The sequence below is a fragment of the Copadichromis virginalis genome, linkage group LG7 (assembly GCF_057382275.1).
Source record: "Copadichromis virginalis isolate Kocher_CV1m ecotype Utaka linkage group LG7, C_Virginalis_male_GT1.1, whole genome shotgun sequence".
Lineage (NCBI taxonomy): Eukaryota > Metazoa > Chordata > Actinopteri > Cichliformes > Cichlidae > Copadichromis > Copadichromis virginalis.
In genome coordinates this window covers 57,450,387-57,471,824 of record NC_140624.1, presented here as the reverse complement: position 1 = coordinate 57,471,824, position 21,438 = coordinate 57,450,387, and the positions used below count along the sequence as shown (strand labels likewise).

Sequence of the window (21,438 nt, the reverse complement as noted above, 5' to 3'; positions counted from 1 at the left end):
TACTCAAAAACACTTAACACAACTTTTCTCATTCACATCAGAGCTTTTTTCATTCTGACAGTTACACACATGGATGCACCTTGTCTATGGATATTTGGCATGCAGAGAGGAGGAGATGCGATCGAACCACTTACCTTCAATTTGGTAGGTGACCAGATGTCGATCTACCTAATTGGTTAAACATTTAACTTTAGAGTCAGGATTTTCATGTTATGATTAAGTCCAGATTTGCATCAACTAATATTTTTACTATTAATTAAAGAATTGTCCTATTTTTGTCTACAAAATGTTTTTTAAGTTAACACTACATCTAAAGCAAGAGCTTCTTTAATATTTTTTTTTTTTTTGAAAAAGTATTTCAATGGGCTCATTTGCACTATAAAGTCCAAAAGCCAGAAAAAGTATTACTGGGAAAGCAACTCAAAAGATAAAATTTGTTTAATCAGTTGATTACTCAGTCACTTCTTTCATCTCCCATCCAGCCTTTTGTTTTCTTTGGTGTTCTTGCCCATCAATATTTTATTACTTTTTGCCACAAAGCAAAATGGCTGGCTGCTGATTAACAAAGAATATAACTACACCATTGTCCAATAAGCAGAACTGTATTTGGAGAACAGAAAGCATGAAATTATGAAAAAATTATACACATTTAAAGAGAAAAAAACCTTGGAAAATATTTTCTGTTCAGTGAAAAGGTTCACAGTGTTATAAAGCAAATAAATTGAGATTTTTAGGCAGTTACGTGACTATAATGTACAAAATGTTTTTTTCCACTCAAAGTCTGTGTAAGTTGCATCCAAAGTACACATAGCAAACAGCTACAATTCTACAATTCCTTACTTTCAGATTCAGACACTGCAACATAAAAATGTATCCTAATGTAATGCATCCTAATTTCCCCTTGGGGATAAATAAAGACTCTGATTCTGAAAACGTGCACTTAAAAGAGTATATAAACAGTGGTTTTCATGAGGTTAAAAGTAAGAAAAAACAAATTACGCAGACAACTGACAAAAACAAACAAACAACGGATTAAACCCTGACAGAAATAATGCAGCATTATCAATAATTATACAGACATTCACTTGAAACTATTGTCAGATATGAAATTAAATGGACAACCTCAGCTACATTTTTTAGTCACAGCATCACACACATAGAATTTTTTGGTTTGCATTCAATCAAATTATAAAGCTACAAAGTGACAGCAAGCTTAAAGGGTGGTACATAGACAGAACTGTGGTCTGGCTGGGGAGAGGGGTATTTGGGTTTTTTATTCAAGTTAGGGATTTATTAAAGTTAGCCGTGCTATTTATCCTAGTTCCTTAATATCCAGCTAAGCTAATCACCCAAATTTAACCCTGGAGAACCAATGGGGTCAGAGTCGACCCCATTGGTTTTCTAGGGAAACCATAGGGTCAAATTTGACCCCATGGGTTCTCCAGGGTTAAGAGTGTAGCCTAGGGAGTGGTGAGCACTCATATAGCAAAGTGAGACTAACTGGCATGGGTGATGAAGATTGCTGGCAGTCACTGTGAAATCAACTGCTAAAGAATTATTCACTAAGGCCTAAAGACATGTTAATGACACACTGTCAACCTCTATTCACTAGGGAAAAGTGTACACTCTTAACTGGTTGGAAAGTAGTTGCTAGAAATTGCTGACAATTGTTAGCATGACATTGGTTGCATAAGGGTATATGGTGCAGCACCGGAAAACTTGCAATTGCTTCAGTTGCTAGCATTGATCTAAGTGTGCTAGTAGTTTACATTGAAGACGCTAACTTGTCTGCAATCACTCACAAAACTACTCACTAAGCAGTAGCAAACCAGAAATGTAGACAATTCACCTTCAAAGTATAAATTGCAGATTTTGAAATGTGTTGGTTGTAGAAGTCAGGGACAACTTTCACTCTGAAAGCAAACATTCTCCATTTCCAGTTTGCATCACATTTTTTTAAGATTTACTATAGCTGCAAGTTTGTATCATCCACGCAACCCCCCCCCCCCCCAAAAAAAAACAAGCTATACATATATATAAGGTATTCCTATTAAAGATGAAACATTGTGGTCATTTGCTTTGGACTCTAAAGCTTTAAGAAACCACACATTCAAAAGAGAAATTGTTGACAGATGTGTTTTCTTCCAGTTATTGTCGCTGAACAGATATCAAAAGGCAGGGAAAGCTTGATAAGCTCATGGTTTTGACTGCATTCAGCATCAACTTGCAACATCAAGTGTTCATTTTCAGCACTGGTGATGTAGAGATGGCGACAGCAGTTCAGTATTTGTGCTGCAGTACAGGAATTTCTCAGAGGTTTTCAGCTGTAGCCATCATTCCATTCCATGACTTTATCATATTCTTGGATCTTCTGTTTGATGTGTGATAGCTTGTTCTTCAGATACTCACAACGCTCTTTCTTTTCTAGGAAAGTGGGATCCTGTAAAGGTAAGGCAGAAACAGTGATCAGATTATAGTCTACTGTTCTTTAACCACCAAAAGACAAAGCCTAAATAAACTCCTTGTTACAGGAAAAATGATTCTATGTTTCTTTACCTTCTTTTAAATGTACAAAGATGCCTTTTGTCTGCCCTCTGCCTATGGTTAGATTAGTTTAGAATTATCTTTTTAGACTTTCCCAGCAAACACATCTTGTTTCTGGGACATATTGTTTTAGATTGTTTTATCTTCCCTAGCCCTCTGCTGACGAGACTAGCACCATATATGGAGTTGTTTTATTTTATCTGTTTATTATTTGTTATCCTGTTCTCACTGTCTCTGTGCTCTGTGCCTATAAAAATTACCAAGCCACTGTGCATGGTGTGAGTTGTTCTTAGCAGCTCACCCGTGTACACGTTTGATAAAGAAAGTAACTTTGTCTCATTGTGTCTTTATTTCTCCTGGGTTTTTTACAGAGTTTTCCCCCAACATTTCTTGGTCCTTCGGAGCCGGAGCGCCTCCATCGTGTCCCATCTCCGTGACCAGTCCACGTTGCTTGCCTGTCGACAGCTCACATACTAGGTGTGTGATAAAAGACCAAGAGCGTTAAATTCGGGTCTTGGCCAACGTCTTAGAAAGCGACCCACGGTGGTGGGGCCCGATCGAGGTGGACCAGACCCGGCGACACCGACCAGGTAGATACAGACACACTGACACAATCTTGCGTAAAAGCGTATTTTAAATTCAGGGAATTTAAAATAGCGAAAGTAGCTCGTCGCGACTGGAAGCTCCCCACCTCTGTGGGTTTAAAGTAGCTCGTCGGCTGGTAGCTTGGAGCTCGTCGACTGGAAGCTCCCCACTTCTGTGGGTTAGGTTTGGAGCTCTGGGTAGCTCCCCCAGCTGGGTCTAGACAGGGTCTAGGGAATAAGTAGCTCGTCTACAGAAAGACTGGCAGCTCCCCTTATGATAAGGGTTCCGATCGCGCGAATAGGTGTGAATGTGAATGTGTGTGTGTGTGTATTGTTTTAATTAACGGAGCAAGCTGAATTTTCACGGTCCAATAAGAGACTGAGCTGCTCCTACTGTGTTTTTCTTTTACTGCTATTCACTGACGTGCTGGTGAGTTGAGAGAACGGTCGAGTTCCGTCTCGTAAAGTTCACACCGCTTTTGGAAATAGTCCGAAAGTAGAAGGGCGTGTGAGCAACCACTCTCGTCTCTAATACCAGCGAAGGTGATAGCAGCTGTATCGTGTATATATTACTTAATAAACAAAAATAAGTAAATACATAAATAAGATGGGTAATCAAGCAAGTGAAATTAAAACTCATTCCTGCTGACGAGCAGTGGTGAGAAAAGAAAAGTCCAGACGCCGGACAAAAACAGAGAGAGATTTAAGAAAACAAAATATAAACAGTCAGAAGAACAGAATCCAACTGCCAGTTTAGTAAAACCAGAAGACAAGACACTGTGCAGTGTCCACAATCCTTTTAGTAAACCATCACTCATTCCTGCAGCCGCATGTGCAGCAACACCCATATCAGGAAGAACATAATAATCCCTTATTAAGTGAAAACTAGAGATCAAAGTAGTTTGAGGTAGTTTAAAAGGGTTGAAAACAGACCCCACTGAGTAGATATAAATATAAAAAGTACGAAATAAAGATAAACAAAGGGAAAATTACAGTAGAAATTATCTTTAGAGTATTTGAAATTAATAATAGCAAGGATAACAACCTGTAAAGTGATATTATCAATGAAACACAGTTGGCATGATGACCATGCCCACAATGTATAAAATGAATATAAAGCAAATAATTCACACGAAAATATTTTAATAACATAAATAAAGTATATTAAGGCTGTGTCACTGTTCAGCCAAGGACAGTGTGTGAAAAGGTAACTGTCTCCACCCTGGGAAAAGGATGATTCTGCAGGTCATCTGAAGCCCTTGATGGATACAAAATAAAATATAAATAATATATTATAATAGAACTGCCTGGTCCGCCATGCAACAGAGAGAACAAATGTGACCGCAGATTGGATGAATTCAAAATTATCTGTTTGCTGAATAAGATGATCCTAACTATCAAATTGGCTCAGTAGTAGTATAGTGGTACACACTGATAAAATATTATAATATGCTATTGCTGTCATATAAGACAAAGAGGATAATATTAACAATGACATAATATTAATATGAAGAGGCACCTTAATCGGTTATGATGTGAGGTGGATAATTGTTAAGCAGTAGTCTGCATCAAGCTTAAGGTTTGCTGAAACTCAGTGTAATGACATGTGAGATGAACACAATACAGAGAATAACTAAACTAATGAAGTGCATAGAGGCACTTGACCAGCTTGAAACCTATCATCCTAGAATGACACATTGCTGAGATATAGAGCACACCTATAATAACAACCAATAAGCAAAACCCTGTAGACAACAGCTAAAACTACAGGATTGAGAAGCTGAATTAAATATGTAGACACTGCTAAGCATGTTCCACATTTTCTTTTCTTTTTCTTTTTTGTTTCTTTTAGAGCAGAAGCTGCTGTAACACACCCAAAGAAAGACTCTAGGTCTGACCAACCGTCTCAGTCGTGGGAAAAAGATGACAGTCAATAAAATTCTAAAAGATAATTTATTGACGAAAAATATATCAAGAGATAAAAGATAAAACAGTCCAGTGTCCCACTTATGAATTGTATAAAAACACACAGTCCCAAGGCCAGAGCCAGCTATGCCACACGGCCAAGTTTAACAGGGTTAGAAGTTGTCCTTGGAGACCCACCACCCTGCAAGCATATAGTCAGTGGTCACTCAAGCCTCTGGAACTCTGCTGCCTTTAGGCTGTGGCATATAATAGGCCCTGGACTGCACAGAGAGACAAAACAACACAGCAGTGTTTGTAGTGTGGGCTATATGTAGATCAGTGCAATCAAGTACACCTGCCTCTAATTAGTCCAACCCCATTCCAGCCATTGGCTCACCAAAAATGTGACAACCACAAAACCACTCCCAACCCAGTGCAACTTCACACAATAATATGGAGCTGAATTAACACAGGCACATTAGTCTACCATGTTACAAGCTGCATGATATTAAAAGCCAACATATGCAGACTTCTGCCTTGTTCGGGTGGCAGCATTTTTCTTTCTCTTTTGTGTCCTGACACGTTTATGTTTTTTGTTTGATTATTTTGTTGGTTTTGGAAACGAATTTAAACAAACTTGTGACAATACTTGAGAATCACAGTGACACATAGTGATTAGGCATATGATTGAAAAATGCCTAGGTTTAGAGCTGTGAGCTATGAGCTGTGAGCAGTGCAAAGTTATATATATAAAAAAAACACCCAGCACGCCCATGCGGGCGGTTTATCCTTCAAGCTCGGGTCCTCTACCAGAGGCCTGGGAGCTTGAGGGTCCTGCGCAGTATCTTAGCTGTTCCCAGGACTGCGCTCTTCTGGACAGAGATCTCCGATGTTATTCCCGGGATCTGCTGGAGCCACTCGCCTAGCTTGGGAGTCACCGCACCTAGTGCTCCGATTACCACGGGGACCACCGTTACCTTCACCCTCCACATCCTCTCGAGCTCTTCTCTGAGCCCTTGGTATTTCTCCAGCTTCTCGTGTTCCTTCTTCCTGATATTGCTGTCATTCGGAACCGCTACATCGATCACTACGGCCGTCTTCTTCTGTTTGTCTACCACCACTATGTCCGGTTGGTTAGCCACCACCATTTTGTCCGTCTGTATCTGGAAGTCCCACAGGATCTTAGCTCGGTCATTCTCCACCACCCTTGGGGGCATCTCCCATTTTGACCTCGGGACTTCTAGGTTATACTCGGCACAGATGTTCCTGTACACTATGCCGGCCACTTGGTTATGGCGTTCCATGTATGCCTTGCCTGCTAGCATCTTGCACCCTGCTGTTATGTGCTGGATTGTCTCTGGGGCATCTTTACACAGCCTGCACCTGGGGTCTTGCCTGGTGTGATAGACCCCAGCCTCTATGGATCTTGTACTCAGAGCTTGTTCTTGTGCTGCCATGATTAGTGCCTCTGTGCTGTCTTTCAGTCCAGCTTTGTCCAGCCACTGGTAGGATTTCTGGATATCAGCCACCTCCTCTATCTGCCGGTGGTACATACCGTGCAGGGGCCTGTCCTTCCATGATGGTTCCTCGTCTCCCTCCTCTTTCTTGGGTTTCTGCTGCCTGAGGTATTCACTGAGCACTCGGTCAGTTGGGGCCATCTTCCCAATGTATTCTTGGATGTTCCTTGTCTCATCCTGGACTGTGGTGCTGACACTCACCAGTCCCCCGGCCCCCTTCCTTCCGCTTAGCGTACAGCCTCAGGGTGCTGGACTTGGGGTGAAACCCTCCATGCATGGTCAGGAGCTATATATATATATATATATATATATATATATATATATATATATATATATATATATATATATATATATATATATATATATATATATATATATATATATATATATATATATATATATATATAGGAAACAACCCTAACTTGAAAGTTTGAAATGTGTGAGATCCATGAATTGTTTGAAAAACTAGAAATTACTTAAAATTGCCTTACGTGAACATGTAGTGTTGCATCTATTCTCCCAAACCAAGAAAAAAGAAGAAGCATTCTGTAACTTAAAAATAAGGCTGACGTGTTGACAACAGGCTAAAACACTAATCCGCAGGTGGCTATCAGGAACAGAGAGGCGAGCAAAGTCATAAACACCAAGGCTGCAGACAGCCACGCAGAAACAGCAGATAACATAGAGACAACGCCTGCTAGAACCGTGGAGAGGAAGGTCACTTCACACGAGATTGTAGGAGTAGGCCACAGAGAAATAATGCAAAACAGTTTTGAGGCAGCCACTTAAGAACTTATTTGACCTTACAGCACAGGCCGAAATTGTGTAGGTTACGCAGTAACCACAGATAGTAAAATAATAGAAGCAAAACCACTCTCTTCTTCATGTTCTGCACAGAGCGCTGAGCTGATAGCTGTGATACGCGAAAGTGAAATACACAAAGACAAACTAATAAATATACATACAGACAGCCAGTATGTTTTCTCTGCTGTACATCATTTTGCAAAAAATTTGGCATAACAGAGGAATGATTACACCAACTGGAAAACCGGTTCAGCATGCCAACCTCTTACAAAGCCTACTGACTCTTTCATTACTACAGGCAACAATTTTGCTGACAGAGCAGCAAAATAGGCGGCACAAAAGACAAACATCACATTGATGGCAGTAAACACACATCAGATTCCACTGGATGTGTTGAAAAATGAACAAAAGCAGCAAGCACAGCAGAGCAGGCAAAATGGCTAAAACACGGTGCAGTTCTGACAAACGACTTAATGATGTGTTATGGCAAGCTAGTGTTGCCAAAATTCCTCCACAAAATGGCGGCATTAGTGACTCATGGCTGTACGCATTTGTCAACGGGGGGACTGACCAGTATTGTCAACTCTCATTTCTACACTGTAAATTCTACACTGTAAATTTTGAAACCTCAGCAAAACAATTTGTCAGAACGTGCATGAAGTGTCAAAAATATAATGCTCAGGGAAACCTGAGACCACACAATCCATATGGACTTTATTGAGCTAAATGAATGCCAAGGGTAAAAATACACCCTAGTGGTTATAGATGTATTCTCAAAGTGGCCAGAAATCTACCCAGTGAAAAAGGCAGATACAATTTCAGTAGCAAAATGTATGTCTAAGTTGTAGGAAAATAAAGAGATGATTGTAAATGACGAAGAATGTAATGATGTCTATCAAGTGTCTTGCAGATCACAGCCCGGTGACTGGGTTCTGATCAAAGTGCTCCAAAGGAAAAACTGGAGCTTGCAAAATAGCGGAACGACCATCTTGCATCCATCAGAGCCAGTAAGTGAAGCCATCTAAACACAGCTGACAGCAGGCTTGCCCACTTGTTGTGATCTCGCCCGGTGGAGGGGTCAGCTTTCCTGGCCGGGGGGTCTACTCGCGACAGGAGGGTGTGTCCCGTCGTCATGAGGTGGTGGCTCTTAATAACTGCAGTGGCCCTGACCATGGCCGGGCTCCTCATCTTTGCTTCCGTGAGGGACAACAAGTCACGCAATATGAAGAAAAGGCAGACACTGTATGACAAAGGAAAGTACACCAAGTTTCCCCATGGCTATGCCACTAATTTCTGGTGGCAGTTTATGAACACTACAGCTTACTTGAATAATAAAACTGACTGCTATGCAAATACATATACACTTTCTGCCCACCGAGGAACGAGAGGAAGTGTATGGACTGTTCACTCAACGAAACCTGTGCCAGTAACGCGACACTGATGAGCCTCAACTGTCGCTCCAACTACAGCTACCGAATGATACTACAAACAAAGACTCATTACCAGACAGGATGTGCACGGACGGCACCAAGCAGTAAAGGAACCAGAGTTTCGCATCTGAGGAGGAGTGAAATTCTTACAGAGCTTGATCCCTGGCATTGGAGTTGCCGAGGTGCGGGATCACGTGGAAATCAACCGATATGCTCTGCTACGACACATCAACTTAACTAAGGCCCTGGGAACGGCCTTAGCAGGAGAACAGAAGGCCATCAGAACGATGGTGTTGAAGAACACACTGACACTAGACCTGCTAACAGCATCACAAGGAGGAGTTTGCAAGCTGATCGGGGAAACATGTTGCACTTTTATCCCTGATGGATACGAAACTGGAGGAGACATTTATGAAGCTTTGCAGAATTTGACCGCTCTGCAAAAATATGTCACTGACCACACACCTGGAGCAGCTACAGCACAAGGCTGGCTGGACTGGCTGTTCAGCGGTTCATGGCTGGCTGCTGTAGCAAAGCCATTTTTCCTTCTAGGTCTCATCATGATAGCACTGCTCATATTAGTGTTGTGTGTGTTGCCATGCCTAAGAGTAATGATTTCAAAGATGATAACAACTACAATGACTGCTTATGTTGCCGTGCCTGAAGAAGACCAGCATCCCGTTGCAATTCTGTTAGAGGAGAACTTGTAATAACTGCTAATGAATGACGTGGTGATTAAAAATGACTTGTCAAGTGATCACGCACTGATTAAAACATTAGTAGGTTATGCAGGTTTTCATCCTTTTATTTTTTGAAGTTCTCATCCTTTTATTTTTTGAAGTTTTCATTTTAAATATGAAGTTTTCATCATTTTACATATAAAGTTTTCAATTTAAGGTTTGCATCATTTTAAATATAAGGTTTTCATCCTTGTATTTTTTGAAGTTTTCATTTTACATATTAGGTTTTCATCATTTTTAAATACAAAGTTTCCATTTTAGTTTTCATCCTTTTATTTTTTGTAGTTTTAGTTTTATTATTTTTTCTTGTTTATTCCACTTGTTATTTCATTTACTATGATTTTCATTTACTATGATTTTCTTTTTATTATTTTCTTTTGTTTTATTCTTTAGACCAAATGACTTCCATTTCTGCTATGCTGACATTTTGAAAATTAAAAAATTGCTTAAGATACTTAATAAATAACCTTCACAGACAATTGTTGTATACATTTAAAATAAGTTAAAACAGGAGGGAATGTTACAGGAAAAATGATTCTATGTTTCTTTACCTTCTTTTAAATGTACAAAGATGCCTTTTGTCTGCCCTCTGCCTATGGTTAGATTAGTTTAGAATTATCTTTTTAGACTTTCCCAGCAAACACATCTTGTTTCTGGGACATATTGTTTTAGATTGTTTTATCTTCCCTAGCCCTCTGCTGACGAGACTAGCACCATATATGGAGTTGTTTTATTTTATCTGTTTATTATTTGTTATCCTGTTCTCACTGTCTCTGTGCTCTGTGCCTATAAAAATTACCAAGCCACTGTGCATGGTGTGAGTTGTTCTTAGCAGCTCACCCGTGTACACGTTTGATAAAGAAAGTAACTTTGTCTCATTGTGTCTTTATTTCTCCTGGGTTTTTTACAGAGTTTTCCCCCAACACTCCTAAATCTGACATTGCTGTCCATCAAAAACAATGTGCAACGCTGTTGCAATAGGCAACATGTTGCTTCATTACAACACTGTGGTTTTCGATGACTCCATAGATAGTCCTGCTATCCCAAATACTCAACACAACAATAACTACATTCTAAAATTACACAATATCCGTGGAGATTAGTAGACCTTTTCATAACAGACCTCTTGACTTGTAAATGCAAAAAAAGCACATGTAGAATTAATGATGGCTGAAGTTACAATATACTATGTCAGTGGATCCTCTCCCAAAAGGAATCAGGCCAGCATTAACACCTGATACATTACAGCAGAGACAGCAAATCTTTTTGATTTTGATTATAAATTTGACAGGTTATTATATCCCAGTGACCACTGAAACTAAAGTTAATTTAGCTTCAAAATAACTGAACAAAAAAAATTTGTTGCAGAGGGTCACTTTTTGAAGGAATAATAAGAATCCTGTACTTTTCCTGCAAACTCTTAAAAAAGTTCTTCTGTCTACAGCTTTTGGCTCACTTTTGTTTCTCTGGACATTTTTCCAGCTGTATTTGACATAGAAAGAGCTTCCAGTTTTTTTCCGAGGTATACGCATAGGACCTTTGTCGACCTTTAGCCCTTCAAAGCTCTGTTAAACCTGATCATTTATGGAGCAATAAAAAAATATGTAAGAGCAATAAAAGATATGTCTGTAAAAATTACACCATGTTTAATCAATAAAGACTTTATAAAGGTATAAAAAAAGTATCAGAGGGCTGTGGACCTGAGAACATTTCCATTCAGTTTAATTAAACTTTATTTATATAGCACCTAATCAAGAAAAGTCCCCTTAAGGTGTTTCATAAAAACCCAACAATGTAAGAATGAAAACCCTTGAGAAGACAAAAAAAAGCACATAGCAGCAGTGGGAAGGAAAGATTGTCTACATGTTGCAACTGTTTACTGTCACCAGGGGGCAGTGTCACAAACAGTCTTTGTCATGCAATCCTTGTTGATGATCTGATCTTTTCTTTGGGGGTTTTTTTTTTTTTTTTTTTTTTGCTCCTCCCTTGTTTATGGTTAATGTTGCTGTTGCACAGTTTCAAAGAAAGGAAAAGCGTTTTATGGTAATTAAATTTTTATGGAAAGTTTCGGGTCACTATTCTGCTAAAAGACCCATCTATGACTATGGTTCTCATCCATTTTAAAGCACATAGCTGCTCCCCATGTAAGTTAAGCCATCACCATTAGCAGAAAGTGGACAGGTTTTCTTTCTACACATGATGAGTTCAGATCAGGAATATCTTTAAATGACTGACTGACTGTAATCAATGCAAAAGAGGGACACTATTAATATGTGAGCGCCAAAATTTTGGCTGGGTTGTAGGGGTTTCAATATTTAGTTCACTCAGTGACAAGGAAATCAATTTGTAACTTCTGTAATGTGTTTTTATGGAATTTTGTGGTCGACAATCTGTCTCTTCTGCATTAAAATGAAACTAAGAAGAAGTAGAGACTGTTTATACTTTTGTAAGTGAAGAAAATCACAAATTTGGTAGGGAAATAATTACTTCCCCCCATTGTATAAAACAGTAACAAGACAATAAGCTCACATTTTTCTTCCTCTGGTACTCCTGGAGGATTCTGTTAATGCGATCCACCTCCTACAAGAACAGAAAGAGAGGCATAGTTAACTCAAACACTGAAACTCAGTATGAAAATGAGTTGCAGTGACGCAGTACCAGCAGCTTTCTGATGAGAGTGAGGAATTTCAGGGTGGAGGGGAAATGCAGAGGGGACAGGAAGTCCAAACAGGGGAAGTTACGGGATGAGGAAATGAGGTACAATTTCAAAACAAAAAGACAGAGTGTAATATTCCAAACATGCAATCAAAATGCATCCTTATTCCATTTAGTTTCATTTGATTCCTGAGTGGGTTTGCTTGTTTTAGTTTAGCTTTTATAGTTTAAAATGTTTAATTTTAGTTTCATTTTATTAGTTTCAGTGTAACCTATTAGTGCCTTTTATTTTTAAAATAATTACTGTATTTATGCCAAATGCAACAAGCAAAATTTAAGGGAGTCAATGTAGATATAACAGTACAAACAGAACTTTTTGACGGTGGCTAACTCAGTCTTGTAGACATCTATACACATCCAAAAAGGCCTCAATGGGTAGTTTAAGCTTAATGTGAAGCTGTGCTAAGCAAATCAACATCAGTTCTTGTTAAATTAAATTTAAGAGGTGTATATAAGCAATCACCATCTGGTTGGTAGGGTGCTGAGGTAAACTGCCCATCATAGCGTCCATCTCATTAAACTTCTTGAGGGTTGCCTGCACCTCTGAGTGGAGCTCTTTGTACTCTGCGTACTGGTCGTTGAACACGGCCCGGTACTGGTCCCGCTCCTCATCTGACCGGATCACTGGGTACTTACTGTAGGAAACAGTTATACATGGCGATAGTGGAGATAAAGATCCAATATGCTATCATGGTTGTGTTTTCTATTTATAGTGTTTTACTATTCATTTATTTCATTAAATGAAATAAGTATTTTTTTTGTCTGAAATATGAGAAAGATTTAAAGTTTCATAAGTGTTTAAAAAAAATGGTAAATAGTTAGACAAATTAGAAAAGCTTTTAATTTGCGATTTATTTTCATGGAGTTTTAATTGCCTTGTACATCTATGTGTGTATATTGGTTTATCAGTTTTCTTTGTATTTACAAATGTGTTCCGAGTAAACAGCTGTATTTAATGCACACTGTGAAAGGAAAAACTTCAGTGTTAATCAAAAATTGCTGTTTGGTTGCTGGAGGACAAGATGTGGTGGACAAACTGATATTCATCTACTACTGAAACACCTATATTACAAATAATACACTTCATGGTAACTGACAAAATGATTGCCAGTTTATATTAAAACCATTTGCTAGTTGAGTTTCAGTGTGTTTGACTTTGTAAAAACAAAATCAGTGCAAACAAAATAGAAAACTCACAGAAAAAATTTCCTATTAGAAAAGCATTATACATGCTTCCCCTAGGCAGTATCATCAGAAGACATAGCATACATTTTCACTACTATGCTGATGACACCCAGCTCTATCTATCCATGAAGCCAGATAACACACACCAATTAGTTAAACTGCAGGAATGTCTTAAAGACATAAAGACCTGGATGGCCGCTAACTTTCTGCTTCTTAATTCAGATAAAACTGAGGTTATTGTACTCGGCCCTGAAAATCTTAGAAATATGGTATCTAACCAGATTCTTTCTCTAGATGGCATTACCTTGGCCTCCAGTAACGCTGTGAGGAACCTTGGAGTCAGACTGCTTTCTTCCATTTGTGCAACATCGCTAAAGTTAGAAATATCCTGTCTCAGAGTGATGCTGGAAAACTAGTTCACACATTTATTACTTCCAGGCTGGACGACTGTAATTCACTATTATCAGGATGTTCAAAAAACTCGCTGAAAAGCCTTCAGCTAATCCAAAATGCTGCAGCAAGAGTCCTGACAGGGACTAGAAAGAGAGAGCAGATTTCTCCTGTTTTGGCTTCCCTTCATTGGCTTCCTGTTAAATCCAGAATTGAATTCAAAATCCTGCTCCTCACATACAAGGTCTTAAATAATCAGGCCCCATCTTATCTTAATGACCTTGTAGTACCATATCACCCTATTAGAGCACTTCGCTCTTGCTCTGCAGGCCTACTTGTTATTCCTAGGGTATTTAAAAGTAGAATGGGAGAGAGAGCCTTCAGTTTTCAGGCCACTCTTCTGTGGAACCAGCTTCCAGTTTGGATTCGGGAGACAGACACTATCTCTACTTTTAAGATTAGGCTTAAAACTTTCCTTTTTGGTAAAGCATATAGTTAGGGCTGGACCAGGTGACCCTGAATCCTCCCTTAGTTATACTGCAATAGACGTAGGCTGCCGGGGATTCCCATGATGCATTGAGTTTTTCCTTTCCAGTCACCTTTCTCAGTCGCTATGTATTAATAGACCTCTCTGCATTGAATCATATCTGTTATTAATCTCTGTCTCTCTTCCACAGCATGTCTTTATCCTGTCTTCCTTCTCTCACCCCAACCGGTCGCAGCAGATGGCCGCCCCTCCCTGAGCCTGGTTCTGCCGGAGGTTTCTTCCTGTTAAAAGGGAGTTTTTCCTTCCCACTGTCGCCAAAGTGCTTGCTCATAGGGAGTCATATGATCTGTATCTACTTGAGGCGATTTTTGTTGTGATTTGGCGCTATATAAATAAAATTGAATTGAATAGATATGTTTATGTTTAAGTGTGTGCAGGTGTGATTTTCCCTCGTCTTCTGTGATGTCTGAGCCTTTTTATTTAACATTTGAAAGGAACAACTGCAGATTGACTGTGTACTGTATCTACTTTTGTCTGACTCTCTTGACTTTTTTTTTCTATTTTCTAGGTAACACTTACGCAATGTAGTCTGGCACTATAACAGGTTTAGGAATGTGCCCCGAAGGTATAGCTCCCTGCAAAACCTTTGCAGGAACTGCTTTTGGTGCAGTATGGATGGGAACCACTGAAGAGCCCTGGACCTTTTCTGGAATTCTGGGAGCAGGAGCAGAATCTGTTACCATCTGCAGAGACACAGCAACATGTTTACTGCATTACTGTAATACTTACAGAGAAATCATCAAACAAGCATTTATTCTTTCTGCATTCCATCTTTAATGTGTGAAGTCTTTTCTTACAGAATCCTTACCAATGACTGCACAGCTCGTATGTTTGATGGCTGCATCTGCACATGTAAGATATATAAAAATATAATTCATTAACATGTGATTTATATTTTTTACATCTCTATGTTTTACTTTTGAGCTGCCATTAAACCCTACAATAACAATAGGAGTTTGTAAATTTTGTTTTTGCTCTGTTATTTTTAAAATGTTGTCTTGTGTGCCTACTGAGCTCATATGTCTTGAATTGACGGCAAATATGTTTATTTTATTTTTTATATAAACCCCTCAAATGGACCACAAGCCCACTGGCTTAGTGTGAAAAGCAGGACTATACATCCAGCACACATGTATTTAACCTTCATTCAGGGTTTTGCAAGCAAGGATACTAAAGCTACAACTATAAGCTAGCTAATCTGTACTATTAACCAACTGTTGCCATTAGCCATTACAAAAATACCATAAAGAAATTTAAAAAATAATTAATAACCAATTAAACTACATTAATACCCATTTGTCTGATATCCTTCCACTTGTAAACAATAATTATGGAAGGCTTAATTGTTCTTTGCTACATGTGAACAATGTTAACTGTGATTAGGCGCTTACTTGCAAATGACTTAAGAAATAAACTCCCTGGTGTCTCCCTCTCTCTTTTCACCCACTATGTGCGCACAGAGTACCTACACAAACTGTCCCTCACAATTACAATTTCAGTAGGTTAACAGTGCTTCCAATTTTAGTGCATAACTAGGCAAAATGACTAGTGTAGTTATGACCAGTGGCATAAATCATCTCCTTTAAATCTCCGAATTAAAAACGGTCACTTGCATGTTGCACAATTAATAAAAGAGAAAGAATACAAGGCAAAACTAGAGTGAACTATGTGTACCCCTTTTGGCAACACATGGGCAGGACTGGCAGATCCCACCCACTCACTCACTCCCCTGGAGCTTGTGTGCAAATTATGTGGTTTGTTGTTGCAGTGCAGTCTGCGTCTGCATGTGTGGACATGTTTGAGACTGTTTTTAAGTTATCAAAGTGAAGAACTCTTGACTGAATGTAAGGAATCCCTAGACCCAATTTCATAAACAGAGCAAACCTAAACAAAGCAAGCTTACCTCCTGGCCGTACCTCTCCCGGTATTTACGTGCAGCTTCGTGTCTCCACAGCTTGAGGCACACAATGGCTCCAATCAGATACACGAGCATTGTGACAAAGAGGAAGATAATGGCAGCAATCTGGCCTGCTTCCGTTCTGCAGAACGCTCCGTTAATGCCATTGTTGAACATTGGGTAGGAGCAGAGACCTCCACGAGTTGTGTCTCGAACATAGACAATGCCTGGAGAATAAAAATATTCTATTATATATGCAGATCAAAAACTGATTTAAAAAGAGACTGAATATTTAATTCATTTTAATTTTAAAATCATTACATTATACCACCAGACAAAGTTATGCACTGGAATTACCTCAGTTTTACCTGAATCTATTTTTTTTTTACTTGATGCTTCAATCTCTGCAATACTGTATTTCTAAGCACAGCAAATTAATCAGAGTTGTAGTTAATATTAACATATCTGACTTCTTTATATTTGCAATTCAGTGTTTGGTTCTATAGAGAGTATGAGAAGTACATGACATGACCCAGAACCCCAAATCACAGCCTTTATCTTTGTCTTTCCTTTGTCAATTTTCACACACCCTTGGGTTACTGATTAACTCAGACTGGCTCCACATATATATTGAGAACCAAGTTGTCATTAACCCAAGTATACCTAATAGCTTCACTTCAACCTTGCTACAATGGCAAAATAGTTGAACTGAAAATTGTTTTCTCTTTTACATTTTTAACTGCATTCCACCAATAACTGGGTTTGAAATACAGGACTTGCCTATTAATGAGTCTATCATGCCTATCATGCATCATAACCGCTTAAGCTTTAATTAAGAGGGAGTACTGTGCCAATTTCTTGCTTGATATTATTTATTTCTGGACTCTATTAAAGAAGATTTCTATGATTCACAGTTTAAAATAATCATTCATACTGGGCCATGGTGCATTTCTCAGTTCACTGTCTGCACAAAACAAGATGTTTTTAGGTCCCCGGAACAACTTTCACTGTATATAAAAGATGAATGTAGGCATTGAAAAGTGACCCACTGACTTCTGGACTATGCATTTTGAAATTAATGCATAATTTTTAAGTCCTTAGTTGTCAAAGGAGTCTTGGCAAACTTGGTTAGCAAGCCACAGAACACACTGTAAAGAGTTCAACTTTCTTCTAATTTCAAGAACATACAGCTGTCTGGGTAAAAATCCAAGTAACTAGACCTAGAATTGCTTTAACAAAATTTATCAGGTTGAGTAAAAACAAACAAAACAGTAAAATTCCAAGATTTTAGCACGGCAGTCTATGGTGATGTCTGGGTACTTTCTATAACCCTTGCTGTAAAGTCTTCAATGAAATTACATTGATGGTGTCTACCACGCTGAAAAAAACTATTTAAAAACATTCTTTTAAACAACAGATTCTCTAAATAATCCACTGAACTGTCTTCAATGACAAGATGCAGCTATGTTTCCTACCTGCTGCCATGTACAGCAATGCCAAGGCCAAGTTTATGATAAACTCAGTCAAAGGCCACCAGGAGGAGTCCAGCAGGATGGTGCGGTAGTACATGGTCATCCCGAGCACTAACATGATCACAGTTACCACCCATGCCAGCCCTGCCACTACCAACACAAAAGGGGTTTTGGGGCCTGTGTAGTAGGAGGTCCCGTCTATGCTGCCACCATAGTAACCTGCTCCATAAGCTCCACCAGGAGACGAATATCCAAACATGTTGAACCACTCATTGTCTTTGTGGATATAAGCACAGACACAGGCAAATACACCTGCTCCCAGCAGCAGCTCCACACAGCCCAGAATCCTCAGCAGTCCTGCCCAGGACTTCATGTAGGCATAGCGCTGATGGTACTCCTGCACTCGCTCACTGTAGGTCAGACCTGTATGGTAGGTGTGCCCAGACACAGAGTCGTGCCCATCCCTTGCTTCCAGAAGCTCTTTGCGTGAATTGTAGCTGCCGCCTGATCCGCCATATTTATCTTGGAATGACGCAGGAAGAGAGGGGGAGTGTGGGGGGGAGCAGCGAACTCCGTCTGTTGTGCTGTTGTTATTGCTTGAAGACGTAGGCATGGACCACGTCTTTTTACTACTGCGATTGCTTCCTCTGAAGAAGTTCTTCCATGAGTTGGGGATAAAGCGGTGGACTGGTTTGATGTCAATGGCAGGATCAGGCTCTAGATCAGTGTTGTCTTCACTTCCACTGGGGTCAAACTCAAGGCCAACAGGAGGCTGAGCAGGCAAAGGCGGAGGTGGAAGAGGGTCGGTGCTCTGAGCAAGATGAGGAGCTCTCTGCTCTCTCAGGGGCTGTTGATCATAGGAGTCTGATCGGGGTAAAGAGCTGGGTACCTGGTCATAGTGGGGCGCATGGCGGACACGCTCAGTGCGTCCGTAAGAGCCTCCTCCATAGGACATGAGGATGGTGATGGTCCCTAAATGCACAGACATGTTTATAAGTAAATATTTGGTGTACTGTGATTGATATATATATATAGAGAGAGATATATATAGAGATATATATATAGAGATATATACACATATACACACACACACACACACACACACACACACACACACACACGTACTATTTAAACATACATGGTCCCTAACAGACAGTGCCTTCTGATCCTGTTAATTGTAACTTCTCTTAACAATTCATCACTGAGCAAGTCCATTAATTTTTGAGACTTGAAACATAGTTGACTGGTTGAATAAACACTCCCTAATTAAGTATTCAATGAAGTGTGATCCATCAAGTAATTATGAAGTGTGCATTTGTTTTAGCTTCATTCTTATTATCAACTTAAATAACAGAAGAAAGAAAAAAAGGAGAAAGAAAAAAGGAAGAAAAAAATCAAATTAAGTCTCAGATTGATGATGATCTCATAAATGATACTCAAGCCCAACATTCACGAGGAGAAAAAAGTACACCAAACTAAAAAAGATAAGCCCCAGAGTACCAGAAGCCACCAGCAAAAACCCTCTTCATACAAAAAGCCCTTGTGATTTATGATGTTATCCAAGCCTCCTCCATGCAAGCTGAATAAAGACTGTATTTTTGTGCTGCAAACAAGTATGGAGCATGAATTCCCCTGTTGCCTCAATAAGCTATTCAGGAATGCTTTACTTACTGCAAGCTGCTACTGCAGACAGCACAAAAATACATTCTTACTAACTAATGAGCCTTTGAAAGACAGTTTCTTGTGGCAGATTTGATCTTGAGAGGTTAAAAAAAGTATGCTTGAATACCTCGTTTACACGCAGTCACTCAACACGACTTACATTGGCTTGCAGGTCAGAATGCAAACCTTGTATGACTATACAGTGTACAGATGAATCACCTGTAGAGACAGACAAGGGAAGATATGAAGATGAGTTGTAAACTCCATGCTTTGATCAACTGTCTTATCATTTAATGCACTGTACTTAGGCTGAAGCTAAACTGGCGAAAGCTGGCAATGTTTCTCACACAAGCACATTAACCTTACCTTAGTTTGAAAGTTCAGTCTCTGCTAACCAGCTACTTCTGTTCCCTCTCGCCTCTCCAGCCAAAACTAACATAAATTGAGTTGCCAGTCAGTGAGTGCCTTTCACCTGACCATCTCAGAATCGGCTGTTTTTTGTATGACCTAATTATGCTTAATGAAGCTATTAAACAATCAAAATTTTACTGTTGTACTATGAGAACTATCCAAGGTACAGGACCTTAAAGTACACTGGGGTGGACATAGCTCCAGAGTTGTCACATCACTAGAATTTCAAACTCTATACCCATACCCAGGAAATGACTTGCTATTCGATACCATTTTCAATATCACTGGGAAGATGTTGACTCTGCCCTGCAACAACATAAGTAATGAGGAAGAAGTCACATTAACTAGTTAATGTTCAACTAATTTCACCATTGTGAAAAAGATGTAAAATAAAAAGTGTAACAGGTTCACTTTAAGCTTTCTCAGAGTATTGACCAATCAAACGTCTCCTTTGGTTCAGGCTTATCACAACTGGTCAATGCAAGGAGAAAAATATTCTTTTAATATCACATAAAGGGTCAATAATGAAAATAACCGTCTTATTAATTTATTTAACAGATTATTATCATCAGCCGTAGAGTAGTATTTTAAATTCTAGTATGGTATTCATAGCTGGAGTAAAGGACCTGAATTCTTGAGCTGTGACTAAACTGTAGAGTAGCGGCTCACGACGAGGACTGTTAGTTCACTTTTGACTTTATCACCAGTTCAAGTCAGACAGACGCCTGCTACTGTTATCACGAAGCTGTTCCCAAGCTCTACTTGCTTTAATAATAAACAGGTAACGAGAAAATAGGATCACTTTGTAGTCCGTATCAAATGATATCACTGCGCGCAAGGAAGGAGGCCTGGACCTGTGAACTTCATAGTTTGAGCTGGCACACAGCATGAGGGTTCGGGCAAGAGAACAGGTCGGCCCAATATTCTGGTCTGACTCTATGTTAAGCTAATATCGTTTTCAACGTAGTTTGGAGACCGCGATATGAGTTTTTCTTCCGAACACAGCTGTTTTCACATGTTTGGCTGAGTGAACTTCACTCGAGCACTCAACAATTTGACTCAGCCTTCTGTTTACCGCCTACTTTTCGACATAAAAACTTTTATTCCGACACGCCAACCGACTCCTTCTATTATTCTGCGAAACACATAACTCCGCGCTCTGTGTAGTGGAACCATCGCGTTGGAGGTCGCTTACCTTATTCGCCTTCCTTCCTTTTCCCGTTCTTCTCTCTCCCATTTCAGTAACGTTAACCGCAGGTTTCGCTCGAAGGCAAGCACGTGACTCGCCCATCCCTTTGACGTCACTGCACAGAGGAGCAGTTTACCTGGTTGGAAAAAAGAGAAGTTCAGCAGCAGCTCACCTGACGCCACCACAAACTGACGCCACCACAAACTGACGCTGGCTCGTTTAGATCTTCATCCATGTAGACGCTACCACTTTAATCTGCAATATAATAATAAAGTGTCACTGCTGCTGCTGTCAGGACAGTAATCAAATATAAGACATACTGTGCTTTCGAATACCACGCTAATAACACAACAATAACAGAGAGAACTGGTCCTAGCTGGCAGCTTTTTGAACTGCGCGGAATTTGAACTGTTGACATTTCTCCTTAGATGTACAAAGAAAAGTAA

General features: G+C 39.5%; 1 protein-coding gene across 7 annotated transcripts; it reads right to left on the bottom strand.

The window, feature by feature from the left end:
* Positions 1-420: 420 nt before the first annotated feature.
* Positions 421-21,114, bottom strand: marveld2a (MARVEL domain containing 2a). 7 transcript variants are annotated; one of them, XM_085464419.1, is made up of 9 exons: positions 20,999-21,114; positions 19,520-20,109; positions 17,734-18,702; positions 16,265-16,485; positions 15,170-15,205; positions 14,881-15,044; positions 12,703-12,874; positions 12,054-12,104; positions 421-2,440 (listed from the first exon to the last, which is right to left on the bottom strand). In XM_085464419.1, exons 3-9 carry the CDS (start codon positions 18,683-18,685, stop codon positions 2,321-2,323), a joined length of 1,716 nt encoding a protein of 571 aa, XP_085320545.1. In that variant the 5' UTR covers positions 18,686-18,702; positions 19,520-20,109; positions 20,999-21,114; the 3' UTR covers positions 421-2,320. The 7 variants fall into 7 exon arrangements, with proteins under 7 accessions (XP_085320545.1, XP_085320546.1, XP_085320544.1 ...); XM_085464420.1 differs by having other exon boundaries at positions 19,553-20,109; XM_085464418.1 differs by having other exon boundaries at positions 17,734-19,611; positions 19,759-20,109.
* Between the last annotated feature and the right edge of the window lie 324 nt (positions 21,115-21,438).

Excerpts from the sequence above, each read along its gene's own strand:
- marveld2a (XM_085464418.1), bottom strand. The coding sequence starts at position 18,718 with ATGTCTGTGCATTTAGGGACCATCACCATCCTCATGTCCTATGGAGGA. Across the intron at positions 15,045-15,169 it reads TACGAGCTGTGCAGTCATTG|ATGGTAACAGATTCTGCTCC; the intron begins GTAAGGATTCTG and ends GTGTCTCTGCAG. Across the intron at positions 12,105-12,702 it reads AGCACCCTACCAACCAGATG|GAGGTGGATCGCATTAACAG; the intron begins GTGATTGCTTAT and ends CTGTTCTTGTAG.